This window comes from Paralichthys olivaceus, chromosome 14, assembly GCF_024713975.1.
Source record: "Paralichthys olivaceus isolate ysfri-2021 chromosome 14, ASM2471397v2, whole genome shotgun sequence".
NCBI classification, from domain to species: domain Eukaryota; kingdom Metazoa; phylum Chordata; class Actinopteri; order Pleuronectiformes; family Paralichthyidae; genus Paralichthys; species Paralichthys olivaceus.
The window spans coordinates 8,089,513-8,104,584 of record NC_091106.1 but is presented as its reverse complement, the minus strand read 5'-3'; the positions used below and the strand labels follow the sequence as shown (position 1 = coordinate 8,104,584).

The window sequence follows — 15,072 nt, the reverse complement described above, 5'->3', positions numbered from 1 at the left end:
GGCCCTTATCAACAGGGAACAGGCAAAACAGGTATCACTTATCTTCTCTTTCCACCGCCTTTGCACAGAAATATTGAACTGGAGACTGCTCTATAGATTCTCCACCCACGCGGCCTCCTCTGTGGATTGATAACACTGTTGTGTTTTCGTCCTCTTTTTGCACAGTGAGGCGAGCTGTGATCCCACCCCAGGCTTACTCTGGGAATGTGGCAATGACATGCCAAAATGGAGGATTAATGCATCTTTTGAGGGGCCTCTCCAAGCCCCTATATCAATTTTTGAGTGTGTGCCAGTGTCTGCTGAGTGAAGGGGAGAGAATTCCATAAATAACACCTCCCCCTCCCTCTATATTCTTGTAATCACAATTATACAGTATATCCATACTGACAGTCCTTTCTAAAACCAGCTGATTTATTCTTGACCCAGTGTGTGCCTCTGCCAGCCATTTCAGCACAGTGATTTAGCTCTTTTCTGTGACACCTGGCTTGTCACTGCAGCCACTGTTTCGGTGGCAAAGTGAACCGGCACTAGTGAGGAGGGACAGACTGGTACCAGGCCGGGACAGATGGCAGCGGGTTTTACTTACAACACAACACAGTGGCAGGCAGGAGTAGAGATAACACCTCTGTCTAATAATAAAAAATCCTCGTTCCCTAGGTGACCTCTTCAGCGCCTGCAGCCTTTTTAATTACATGTGAATCCCAGTCTACAGAGGGAAAAAAGAGAGAGAGATGTTGTTAAACCCTTAGCTCTGTTTTCTATCCCTGACAAGGCTGTAGCTGACTGGTGACTCATCCTCACCATAAGGCAAGCTGGATCCATGCGCTACCTACAAGGTTCAGCATTTAATTACTCCAGACTCAAATAGATTTGCATTTGTTATTCAAGCGCATTAAGGTAACTTGTGCAGCCAAGTGGATTCGCTACTTACGCTCGAATTCCCACTGTAAAATTATGTTGTCACCTATTTGGGCCAAAGGGAGAGTCAACACGGGAACACAAAGTTCCTGGCTCATTCTTGTTGTTATACTGTCATCATTAAAGACACATTCTGTTGGCTGCATGGATAAACCTCTCATGGCTTCCTTCTGTTTCCCCTCCATGTTTTTACAGTAAAAACTACAGTGGGGACCACTGGTCTCAGACTTTTGTATCCCACTGTAGGAACAAACATATATATTACTATAATACGAGAGATCTCTGTCTGTACTGTCCTGTTTCAAAACATCCCATCTACTTCAATGTATGTGTTCCTGGGGCATCAAAGAAGTGCAGTGGTAAATTTGGTCCATTTTGACACATGAAATGTTGAATATTAATACATTTTGAGCGGAGGCTAGGACTAATCATCATAAGTGACAACATTGATCACGATAATGGAACGTTCATGACAATGGAAATGACAGCTGATTCTCCAGTTCGACGTTCTGTGTACTGAGTCAAGCTTCACCGAACTTTGAAGAAACAGACCTGACCTTTGATTGACCAAGAACTTTTCAAACAAATCATGTTCATGTTTGCATTTATTGAATTTTTAGTTGTGTATAGGATATCACATCACCAAGAAATGCAGCTAAATAAACAGTAACATTTAGAAAGTAAAGTTAGAAAAAGTATAAATTAAAACATTCTTTAACCTTTTGATTTTTCACATTACACATTTTTAAGAATACATCAAAAACCAGCAGCCTCTGATGGCCAAAGTTGCATATTGCATGCAATATGCTACATGTTCACAAAACCTTGCTCCCCTTATGCCCCAAAATAGGGCACCCTGTTGTTGCTGCCTGTTAAACTAAAGTTTCAAAGTTTCCTTTGTGCTTTGAGAAGATGAATCTGTGAATCATTCTTGTCTAGCCGGGAGTGACTGAATGACATGGGTGAGTGTCTCTCAAGGAAAGTGGATGACAGGCTGTTTGCTTGCTGTGACTATCTTCCACCCCTCTGAATCTGGCTCAGACTGCTCATAACTTAATGCAACAGGACTGTGGGGGAAAAGTGGGTCAAACAAGTTTAGCAAACATGTCCTTGGTGTTTTTTTACTTTTTGTTGTTTGTGTGTGGGGGGGGGGGGGGGGGGGGGGGGGGGGGGGAGAAAGACAGAAGGTGGGATTTGGTGCATGTGAGAGGAGAGAGGTTCAAAGGCATACAGAAGTATGAGATTGAGGTGTGTCCTGTCAGTTGTATCCCATTTTTCAGCCTCAGGGTTGTGTAATACAAGGCTGACCTAAACCTATATTTGGACCTAAGTCCAAATATAGTTCAAATATAGTATATTTGCTGTCTTCTCTGTCTTTGTACACCTCACCTCACCCAATCTAGATCCCAGTGATAGCTCTCTAATATTAAAAAGCCCAGTCAAATTAAATATGTATTTAACTTTGTTTGAGGCATATGTAAATATGTTTCTTGTTTTATTCAATAACGAACAGATGGCGGTAAATTACATAAGTCTCTGCGCGTAACTTTTTAATACATTTTGTAGCCGTGTGTTCAAACAGGGCTTACTGAGGACACTTCACTGCATTGTGGCTTGTCCAATACCTCATCTATGTCTCTTTCCATGAAGTATTTTCCCCCAAAGCTCACACGACGTTTTCTCAGCAATGTGGTGCATCATCAACATTCAAAAAATGTCATAGATTAGAAGAGGATTTGATTACTATGTTTCTCTTTTGATTATTCACTCGCTTTCTCAGCAGTAATTATTGATTACAGAATGCTGCCTGTTATTATCATACCTTCAATCCAAAAGAAGACGACACAAGTCAAAGTGAAATGTGAATACTGTCAGCCATGCTTTTCATGCCCAGATGTTACAGCGTGTCAGGAAGGTGTGCTCACATTGTGTGTTTAGTCATGCCGCTAATCTTTTTTTCTTTTTCTCCCCCTTTCTCTTGTTCTTTGTTGTTTCCACAGGCTCTGCAGCCTCACACTGAAAAAGCTGGTTGTCCTCAAAGAACTGGATAAAGAGCTGAACTCCCTGTCTATAGCTGTCAAAATACAGGTGGGTGGGTTAATCTCCCACGTGTGATGGGCGAAACAAGCTCAATTGTCACGGTCTGGAGTCTGTAGCTCACAGGATCACAATCCTTTGTCAAGGCTGTACCCTGTTCAACACAGGCACAAAGCCTAGATGATGATAACATATGCTGCTAATCCTGCCGATTGATAAAAACCTCCATAGCTGCACAGGAAGCTGCAATGAGTCACAACCACTCAGGTGCTTTAAATGGCAACATTACTATTCTAAGCACAGCATTAGCTCCTCAAGACGGATTGTGCATCTTACAATGGTTGCTAATGCATTTTTTCCATTATAGTCACTGACATTTTAAATCCGCCCCATATTGCAATATATTGAGATTACAAAGTCTGAATATATTTAATAGCGAAAAGCAGTTGTTTGCTGTATTAATGGAACTAAAGCAGAGCAAAGATCTGCATTGGTACATCATTTTACAGTGACTGCAGTTGCCCACTAAACAATCTGACATGCTGTTGTAATGTTGTGCTTGAATAAACAAGGTCACAGCGATAGAGTTCAAACTTACTCCATCTGTGCTGTGGAGTTGCATTATGTCACTGATCACAGATGACTTAAGGTCAGTTGAGTTTAACCCTGTTGTCACAGTAGCAACACGTTCCTGTGCAACGATCACAACATTCTTTACATCAGCGGCATTCTGTCACACACACTGCTCGACCAGTAAACCTAAAAATAGATAATAATTAGATACTGAAATGGATTTGATGTTTCTCTTTATATCTCAGAACACCTTTCTGAAAGAATAAAGCACAATAAAGGTTTATTTTTAATAAAACAACATATCTTTAAATCCAAAAGCATATTGATATTACAGTAATTTTCAAATAAACATAGACATCATGGACACTATGTCTTGATCTAAAATAGTGTAGTATGTACTGCAGTTCCTTTAGCAGACTGATGTGTAGTGCCAGTGTGTTGGAAGCATGCCTTTAGTCCACTGACAGGTTCCAGTTTTAAAAAACACACTCAGCAGAAAGTGTAGTAGTGGTTGTAAAGATGCTTGTCCAATGTTTCTCAAACAGAACTAAAGCCAGTGAGTACCTTACAGATGCTTAAATATTATGCATTCTGTAGTTACTGCTATCTGCTTCTATAAGACTACAGTACTGGTGTGTGTAGTATACACATCATACAGATGGAGAGGGCCTAATGTGGAGAGAATATAACCAGAGGTATCTCGTCACAACTAGTGTAGTTTGTAGTAGTTTGTTGTATAAATAGAGGAACCAAATATCTTCAGTATAGGTTGCAATGCAGGAAGCCACATTTTTATTCTCACGCTGATGAACATACAGTTTGTTTGACACAAGCAATTACTCAGTAATAGGATAAATAATATTATTTAATAAGCTATGGAAAAAAATATGCTGTATACATTTCCTAATCATATTTAATAAATACATTTTCATGATATAATATATTGTTTTTTAAATCATGTTTTAAAGCATTTGACACTACAACTAATAACTGTCTCTGGAGCAGCAAAATAAATCCTCACAAGACAAGAGTCGCTGTTAATTTAATAATCTCTCTGGTAATGTCAGTAAAATAAATAATAATCCTGACATCAAAATTCTGAGTGAAGTTTAGAGAGAATGAAGAACACAGTAATTAGTCAGTGTCAGTCCTTTCTCTTGTCTAGGGAGGGGCTGCTTTGCCTTCTCCATGACAATTCAGTATTACCTGACAGAATGCTGTGATTTAAAGCAGTTTAGAATCTGCACAGCTCTGCTCACTGTGTGTTTTTGTGGAGCACGCACTGTAGCCTCTCTCCGAGCAGAAAGGCCAACAGGGCTTTGTAGTCAAATATGACCAATTATAGTTAAAAACACACAGCATGAGAAATAAAGGTGTTTTCTGATAAAACCTGCCTCAAATAAAGGCTGCTATCTTCTTCAGAGGTAAATAAGCCCTGTCACTATATGTGTAAATATAGTAAAGCTGGATTCCATGAGTGGTTGGCCAGCAGTTTATTTCTATTTAAAGGGAACAAATATCGCCCCCTTCCTTTTTTTTTCTTTTTACCGTCATCCTGAAGGAGAAAGCAACCAACCAAGTGTGGCTTTATCCGTGAGCTACGTTGTCTCCAGAGCGTGAAATCTCCGCCTGGAGGACAGACGAGCAAAGCTCTGTTCACCACAGCTCCGGAACTGGAGCATTAAATGCAATTTCCAGCAGGTTTGGTTAGGGAGAACAGAGATGCTGAAGGGATGAAGAGACAGTTGGAGAAGATGACAGAAGAATAAGAGGGGTTTGTTTTCAGACAGTGACTTACAAAGATACCATGTCATCAGCCCCCTTTTCTGCATACAGTTTCTGTCTGTCTTCTCTCTCTGAGTCTCATCAGGTTAAGTGGCCTACATTGCACACAATCCCTGTAATGGCTAATCATTTGGATGGTCTCCCAAAGTCAAAGCAGTGGGGATGATGAGATTGCATTTTAGTCTAGAGGAGGCTCTGTGTCCTTCTGTCTCTCACCCTGGAGACCGCAGGGTCACTTAAAGTAGTTTAGGCCTCCCAACAAAAACCTCTGCTTCCTTCTCTGAACATTTGTTTGCAATGTGGTTTGCTGTTGCACGTGTGCTACGTGATTGTATGTTTTGCGTCCTGTCTTTTCTGTGTGCAGTTGCCTGAGGTTGTAGCCAGATATTGATATCAGCTGGATTATTGTTGGAAAGCCCCGGTCTAAAGCATTTCCATTTGCAATCCACTCAGAAATGATCCAATTGTGTGTGTGAGTGTGTGAGTGTCTGTGTGTCTGTGTGTGTGTGTGTGTGTGTGTGTACACTTGTACAGATTTAGCCTACAACCTACGGACTGAGGACATTTTGGTCGGTCCACACTTTTTGACCAACTTTGAATGGTTTTGGGTTAAGATGTGGGTTAGGCATGTAGTTTTGATGTTTAAGGTTATGGTAAGGGACTAGGGAATGCATTATGCCAATGAGTGTCCTCACTAAAATATATGTACAAACATATGTGTGTGTTTTGGGTGAAATCAAAAGCCTTTAAAACCGCTTTAACACACTTTCCACGTTTCGCCCTTGTTCTGACCCTGAATACTTCCTGCCTCTGCTGTAAAGAGGGGTGCCAATTTAGAGGGTTTAACATGTTTAAAACATTTTAAGACGAAGTGTAAAGTTAAGGTGGTTTTCCCACAAGCTTGTTGAGCATGGTCATCTGGCCCCAGAAAGACGGTAGAGAAACTTGTAGCTTGGGAGAGAGGGCAAGAGGAAAAAAAAGAGTGGGGGTGGGGGTTAGGCGGCAAAGGACATTCAGTTCAAGCTTCCCCTGCCAAGGCTCTGTGTTGTTAATGCATGACAGGCAGTTTGAAAGTGCCTGGCTTTTGTGCCTTGATTCATTGTACCAGCCACACAGCATGAGAAAAGAGTACATCCCAGGCCTCTTTGTGGACCTCAAGTTAGTGGCAAGGTCAGACCTAGTATTGAGTTGTACCCAGTGTTTTTCTTGCTTATAAAACTTGTTATGCAACTCCCTTCAGGGAACTGTCAGCTTGTCCCTTTCTGTAGCATATTGAACCAATAGGCTGGATAGAAAACTGCTTATTACAACTCAGTGCTTTGAAAGTGTCAGCAAAGCCAAAATTCTATTTTGCCATGTTCCCTTCACTTCTTCAAAGCTTTGTTTCATGCAAAGTTTAATTCCATGCATCTTTAAAGCAAGTCAATCTGGCTAGAACACAGTACTGTGTATGGCATGATTGTATTTTTAAAGCTCACTTTGGAAAAATGCAACCGATACATCACAGAACGGGTGTTGTGCCATTCATACGTTTCAAATGAAATGATTAGTTGTGTATATTACAGTCCGGAGAGGGCCACACGCACCGTTTGTTTTTGGGGTTTCTTCACAGACAACTTTATTTATTGATGCTTATTGGGACGTGAGGATGATTTCAACAAAAAAGATAAAAAGTGTTTATGAAACAAATTACCAACCCCACCTTTAAGTTTGTGGACTAATGAATGCATACACTTTTATAACACTGCCATCGCCCTTGACATTGCATTGACATTTAGATATTAGTGCAATACACAAGTAGAGTAAGTTATTTGACCACTTCATGTATGTGACGCATCCCTGCCTTCTTAAAGAAAGCTAACCCCGCTCTAGTATCTTGTGATGATTCCTTAGCACACACCCAACCATTTCATTTGGTATCCTGTTACATGATTTAGCAGCTCTGATGACATTAGGATACAATGTCGTGGCCACTGCATCGGACCATGAAAGAGTTTCTCCCCAGGGTCTATGGCCAGATACAGGATGTCATTACAGCTCTGTGCTGCTCACCAAGTCTTACTTAATTCTAATGGCAAGTTTAGCAGATACCTGAACAAACCTTTGGGGACGTGTGACATTTTTACAGCCGTTGATGAGTTGCTAAACATATTACACAACAGATGCCTTTCTTCAGCGCTCACAGCTTGACATAAAACTGTTAACCTGAGACTTCACGAGCTGTTTCTGGTCTCACATTCAGACTTTCTTTCTGTTTTACCCGTTCCCTGGTTGCGTGTTATAAAATTATAAAAGAAGCTTGAAGAGGTATTTATTTTTAACCTGGCAAGGAACATGATCGACTTTAATTGAAGTAAGAAAGGGTTAGGATTATAAACATGCTGTGAAGCTGGGGCAGGTTCTCTGAGGACACACTGACTGTCGGTGCCCTTACAGTTGAAAGAGACTGCTACAACTCATGGCATTTAAATCCCTGCGCTGTTTGGCTGCAACAGCTTTGTGTCAGCTCCCAGAATTAGCTCAGCTGATGAGTTTTTCTCATCTACAGTAGCATGTGTAAGATATTGGATGTTAAAACTAAATTTGGTTTCGAGTCATGTGTCCTAAATTCTGAATCTAGCTGTAGTTTGGAGCTTACAGGTTAAGGAGAAAACACCAGTTCTGGATATGATCCTGAACAAGTCCATCTGACCCTCTTCAGTTGGTCTAGTAACACTCCTCTTTAGAAAGCTGTGAAGGAGTGGAGGACTGTTTGTTCTGGGCAGCCTCAAGGTGTGAATCTACATAAATGTGTGAATGTGAAGCAGGCTGGCACTAAAAAAAGGCTTGCACGCAAGGCCACTGTCTTCTGGATAGATATAGGCTTAAGAAGCGACCTTATATGTGACATATGTGGAGATTGGTTTTTATTCCCAAGTGAGCACATGGACATGAATTGAAATGAGTTGTGAAAGCTAAATTACTATGGTGTAATTTGTAATCGTCAGCAACCTTACTCCTTCCACAGATTTGTAATCCCTTCATGTTTGAATAATTTCACACACAAATGTTTAACTAAAACCTTGAAATTCTCTGGTCCACACTGGAGAAATGATTCAAGATGTTGTGTATGACATTGTGAAATCTTTTATGGGAATTGATCTGAAATAGACTGGATCACATTGAGAGTGTTGTGAAGGAACAGCTAATTTAAGATTTAGTTAGACTAATTTAAGTTAGACTACTTAACCTGTAATAACTTGGCTAAACACTTTGGCATTATCTAAATAGCTAGTTAGTTAGCTACACCAACAATATGTTTGTGTGTGTGTGTGTGTGTGTGTGTGTATATATTTATATACATTCCTCAGTTGTGCAAGTATTAACCCTAACAAACACATGTCTGACTGGTTTGTGAATGGAAAGACTAAATGTGGCATTCTCTTCACGTGCATTAACAGCAGTATCCTCTGAACATAAATTACAATCAAGTTACATCACCTATCAATTAATCTACTAGATTCTTCATGTTGCCTGTTTTCCTTATCAGCATTTTGCACTGTGGAATCTATGTTTCTTGGTCTAAGGCGATAATAAATTTTCCTTTGACTTTGTTTTTTATATTTTTTTCTATGTTGTGTACATCGTGTATGTGTAAATTAATCAACAACCATGTATTGTACAGTTGTCATGGCTTGTCATTTTTGTGTGTAAATCTTTTAGTAAGTTTGCCTTTTTTCACTAGCTCTCTCTTCATGCACGAGGAGAGATGGACAACTTTAGTTTGCTCCCTTAAAACAAACAATTTTGTTGTTTTCATTTCAGAAGAGATGTAAATCAAATTTAGACTTGCAACTAAAACAAAGCGTGTCGTGCCTTTTGTGTTGTTTTTCATATGTGGCATTTATAATTCTTTCTTACAATGAAACTTTACTTTGTCTTTCAGGGTTCAAAGCGTCTCCTTAGATCAAATGAGTACATCCTCCCTCCCAGCGGACTGATGGAGACAGATCTGGAGCTCACATTCTCACTACAGGCAAGGCCTCTGACATGATACTGTGAATTCTCACACTGATGCGGCACTTACTTGACAGACAGGACCGTGTTGAAGTCTTTATCCACATTGGTGCACCCTCTTGACTACTTTGGTGTTGGTTTTTTTCCGATAGCAACAAATTTAAGTTCAAAATCTTCATACATGGGTATTTACAATACTTTGTATTGATTATATCAGACTTTGCTGTTCAAAATCTGCTTGTAAGACTAATGTTATTATTATTGTGTAATTATTATCCAAGTGTATTCTTACTCGTGCAGAAACAGAATCAACCCTTGAAGTCATTGAAGCAAACATTTTTTTATGACAGAATGATGATTTTAAAGTACGACGATAGATGTATGCTGACAGTTTACATACTGGAACAGCTAGATGAGTGTAGAGGTGAACTAAGCAAGAATATGAACTTTGTCCCACTTCAAGGTCTGTCTCCTTTAGAGGACACGGTCTACACTGATCAATAAGACGCAGCCTTCGTGGGCTGGGAAGACCGCCAAGACTGAATTAAAATTAGATAGTCTGGTCTACGGAGGATTACCTATTGGTGTCACTAGTTGTCCTGCTCAAAGTATGCATTAGTTTGAGCGGGACGAGTCCTGTCCTCACTGCAGCTCAACTAGCTCGTTAGCTTTGTCACTGGTGCGCAATGAATCCTGGGATAGGTTTGCCAGAAATGCCTGTCGGATCCTTTGTTTTCCTGGAATGCAATGACACATTTGTTGGCCACATTCAAACAGTTGTTCAAAATGGGACACTCTTGTCATCAAGTGCTGCCTCTGAAGGAGCCAGCCCCTGAATTGAGAAAAGCAAATGTGAGGATGAAATACTGAAATAAGGTGAATTGTTGCCAATAGTTCAGCCATTGAAATTTTTTATTTTTTATTTTTGTGAAAGTGAAGTTGCAGGTTGTCATAATTTGGGGTCTTTGCTTGCATCTGAATACAATGATTGTGCCTGCATGTCTATATGAGCTTGGCCTAGTTGTGGTATCAGCACCAGCACTTCTCACAATTCAATGCAAATAGTATTTTTACAGCAATTTAATCTTGTGAATCATTTTGGATACATTCACGGTACAAGAAGAACTTGCAGTGTGAGCAAGCCAAATGTCAAATACTAGCTGAATAAATTATTTTTTAATTTAAATTATAGAGCAACAAAAACAAATTGAATGTGGTGAAATAAGTGCATGTGTGTTTCTAATTAAAGGCTGTTGTAAATATTGTCCTTATCCGACTTTATTTTTGTTCTTTTTCAGTACCCTCATTTTCTGAAGAGGGACGCCAACAGACTGCAGATCATGCTGCAGAGGAGGAAACGTTACAAGAATCGAACCATCCTGGGCTACAAAACGTTGGCCGTGGGAGTCATCAATATGGCTGAGGTACTGTTCAGTGGCTCGAGTGGGGGCACCACTTTCAATCATCTCATTTCATGTTTCAGTTTCAGCCATTTCATTTCTCTTTTAAAAAACGTATGATTTGGCTCAGGAGCTTGTGATTACAGTCTGTGACGCTCTGACAATGACTGACATGTCTATTAGTGTCTTTGTAACCATGTCTTGGTTGCCAACGAGAGGCTTTCCTGCGTTATTGTGTCATTTCAAATGATTCATGCTCGTCACACATTCTGCTGTGTGAGATTACGGGCCATCTGGAACTGGCTTCATATGCACTTCTCTCCAAATAATGTATTCAGTTGTGTTATGCGTAAATAATGGCATAGGAGCTTCTATAATGCCCAGTGATGTTTTTTAATGTTAATGTACAGTTAAGTTCTTGATCCTGATCTAACGTTTACTTCATACTGCTGAGCCATGAAAATGATTTTTTAAAGTGGGTCTACTTGCATTGCTTCCTAATGCCTACAGTACAGTGGCCAAGACTTCTCACATAAGTGCATTAATGGAAAACACTCATGCAAAAGCCACAACACAGCTACAAACACTTAACTGTAGAAAGTTGGTCAAGAAATGCTGGTTGTTTCATTGTAATCAACCACTGTAGTTGTGTTTCCATTGTGGCTTTTGCAATCGTGTTGTCACTTTTGCATTCGTGTTGTGGCTTTTGTATTCATATTTTCCGTGCACTTGTGAGCTATGTCTCGGCCACCTACCTGTACTATTGTCATGGTAGAGATCACGAATTGAAACTGTTAGCTTTTTTAATTGTGCCATTCTGTGGGTCAAAACAACCTGTGTTTTTACCTCAGGTATAATTGGGAAAATAGGTTTTACATAGTAGATACAGATCAATTTAAATGTCTAGCTCGGGATTTGATATACTGGGTGTTTGTGTGCAAAAGAGATTGAGATGAAAAAGGGCTTCTTGCAACAGAGGAACACGGCTAACATTTTTGAATACCAATTACAGCAGCTGATGTGTGATCCATGGTCACCCTAAGTGACCTTCCTCTTAATATAGTGTAGTCTGACCATGTTGTGGAGATTTGGTCTGGTTGAACCCAGAATCATTCTCCTATCGGTAAAAAACCCTCTGGTTTGTTCATATTTCTTTCACCAATCATCTTTGCAATTGGGCAGACAAGCACAGTCATAAAAATGGGTATTTTCCCACAAGGAAAATGCCACAGTAATTGAAACAGTATGTTGACTATGTGATTGCACGATTAAAATCTTGATATTCTTGATGTTTTCAGGCTAACATGCAGCTAGGAAGTCATTGTTGTTTAGCATTTCAAAAGGTAAAAGAGAAGCAAGTATAAGGCTGTCTGAATTAGGCAACCAATGGCAGCCTTTAGGGCACGGTCACACATGTGTGAGCAAATAAATATCAGCTGCGGTTTTGTTTTGCCACAGGAAGCAAATGTTTTATTCGGCCCCTCGCTCAGACAGATCGGAGAATGCAAAGGTTCGCCATTGCTTCTTTCGTGTATGTGTGACCATGCCCTTATACACACAGTGTAGATCCAGTGAGTTGGATGTCTTTTCTGAACTAGCCCCAAGACAGGAGCTGACTGACATCTGAAAACCAGACTAATGCATTATTGCAAGCACTCAGCTGCTGTGCTGTTTTGCTGTGCTGCTGCCGTTGTGATCGCTGCAGTGAAACAAGCCATAGTCGTCTACGAATAAAGCTCGATTGGCCATTATTGTATGTTGTTAGGTAATTATGTTGTCATATGCTGTGCAGGAAACTCTCTTGTGCCCTCGTTCTGAATCTGCTGGGGCATTATGTGGGAGGAAGTCACTTATTGGCCTTTACATGATGCATTCAAGTGCACCCCTGCTGGTGTTTGAGCATACTCCCTGTACAGCAATTCATCAAGTGGAATATTAGATTACCCCCCAGATGATGCTTAGAGTCAAAGCTAGTCCCTCCTCATCTGATTCAGAACAGTTTACCAACTGTGTCATACTGTTTGACTGGATGATAGGTGCAAATTTGCTCGGCTAATTCAGACTTTCTCAATGGGGAAGAAATATTCTGCTAATGAAGATTTATGTGGAGATAACATAGCGTTCAGCTTGTCATCACTTGGTAAATCTCAGTGAGTGTAAAGCAGTAACAGAAGCTGTCATCTCTGTTGGATAAGTATTGTCTCAGATACAATTCTCCCATCCTGCCTCACTTCTGAAGAAAGATTTGTTCTATGTGACTTCAACATGACTCTACTGAGTGATTGAAAGATGAAGGAATTATACAAGGCATGAATGCAATTCAGATAAAGAGGACTTGATGCTGAGACAGATGAAATCCTGATCAGATCCTGTGTTGTGTTCATTCCACAAAAGATAATATGATCAGTGACAGTGCAGGAGAGGGATAGAATAAAACTGGTGTCTTATATAAGTTTATCTTTTTGAAATTGATTCTTAAAATCAGTGACCTCATTTTTAATCTTCCTATGTCCAGGTGATGCAACACCCGACAGACGGAGGACAAATTCTGGGTCTCCATAGCAACGTGAAGGAGGCGCCAGTGCGCGTGGCAGAGATCAGCGTGTACTCCCTGTCCAGCCAGCCCATCGACCACGAGGACGGCAGCGGCCAAGCTGGCCGCAAGACTAAAACCTCAGGTGGGCACAGCCATCTCCCGTTCCCCCCTACACGTGTTTGTTAGACAGGCCTGTACTCATGCTGCCCTGCCAGATCCTGTGTGTAATTTCAGCCGTCACCCTAGAGCCAGAAGTCCCTGCCCAGGCCTCTCTCTTCCCTCCTTCCACATGGCTTCTATTTCCCAACCGTGGACAGAATAAACTCTATTAATCCCAGGCCAACCTATTGCCAAGGATATGTTATTTTCTTCAGCTATGGTTGTAATGTCGATTCGAGAGCAGAACAGATGTAGGGCCTATTGCCTTACACTGTTTAATTTCTGGGCGGGGGATATGAGCCCTGCTCTCGCTCCACGCCTTCGTCCTGCTATGCTGATCCCTCACTGCTCTGGATGTTATTAAGGAGGCCGCTCAAACATAACAGATGAGCTCATGCACCTAGTATTAAACGAGTGTCACTCTGAGGGAAGGAGAAGATGTTTATCATTCTCCCCTATGAAGTGATCCTTAATAATATCCATTCCCTTCTAGGAACATAGAACAGGATGTTTCACAGGCAAAGAGGAAGAGAAGTGAATTACCTGTAAAAGAAAAAAAAAAAAACATCACTTGGTCTGTCCTCAGCTTTCAAACACAGGAAAATCTACCTCACTACCACAGAAATGAATCACTCAAAAAGAGCTTGACGGTCTAATTTGCATACAACACGAGTTTCATTACATTTCTGCAGCAGTCAAATTTAGTCTTTAATTATATGATTGGAAAATGTTTTACATTACTGTACACTATATTTTGTTCATTACTCTTGCCAAGAAGGAAAGATTTACTGATGAACGACAACTTTATCCACACAGAATACATTTCTTATTTTTCATGGACTAGGTTACTTAATTTTCTTTACACTTTCTTGGAAATTTGTGATAAATACACAACAGACTTAAAGCATTATTTATATCATAAGAAAATAATACTGTTTATTATATGAAACACATTTTACCTTCCATTGGCAGTGGAAGAACAACATTTACTGAAAAAGTGCATTGAGGAGGTTTGATTTCACTCAGAATGAATTGGTTCCTTCAGGGCTTCTTTATTCCAAAAGAAAATTGAGTTTGAGTTTCAGCACTTATAAGGCTGTGACCTTGGAATTTCTGCTTGTCTTTTTGTTCACCGAATAAACTCTATCTCTCCTAAGCCCAAATTTGAAAAGATGTGTCTGTGGGAAACTTGCAAATTGAAATCTGTATGGCTGTAATGCTGTCTAGATGTGTATCTTAATATCCTGACGTGTTTCTGTGCTTTTTCATCTCAGACCGCTCCCCAGACATGGATAATTATTCTGAGGAGGATGATGACAGCTACTCTTCAGAGCAAGAAGCCAGTGATGACGCAGTTCATGGCCAGGTCAGTGCCAGAAATGACTTGAATGCATACAAATCTGCAATACCCTGTGGAACAAAATACATAATAGAGATTCAGTAAATGAAATGTCAAATAGCAAAACAAACTCCTTGTCACACAGCACAAGCTGTTGTATAGCTTTGATAGCAAGTGATGAGATTAGACTATAGTTTGATATATTTCAGATATTTGATCCACCTTCCCTGCATTTTAGGATCTTTATGACGAGGACGATGAGGTCAGGAAGCCCAAGAAAGCCCGGAGGAAAATGATTCGAACCACTTCCATGACCAGGGTTAGTTGCC

General features: G+C 40.4%; 1 protein-coding gene across 2 annotated transcripts in view; it reads left to right on the top strand.

The window, feature by feature from the left end:
* LOC109636146 (phosphofurin acidic cluster sorting protein 2) overlaps positions 1–15,072 on the top strand; it is a 47,844-nt gene that overhangs the window by 16,633 nt on the left and 16,139 nt on the right. For both annotated transcript variants that reach the window (XM_069539292.1, XM_020097718.2), the window contains exons 2-7: positions 2,919–3,006; positions 9,239–9,328; positions 10,608–10,733; positions 13,225–13,387; positions 14,679–14,770; positions 14,982–15,062. In XM_069539292.1, the coding sequence (XP_069395393.1) occupies positions 2,919–3,006; positions 9,239–9,328; positions 10,608–10,733; positions 13,225–13,387; positions 14,679–14,770; positions 14,982–15,062 (640 nt within the window). The remainder of the gene's footprint in view (positions 1–2,918; positions 3,007–9,238; positions 9,329–10,607; positions 10,734–13,224; positions 13,388–14,678; positions 14,771–14,981; positions 15,063–15,072) is intronic.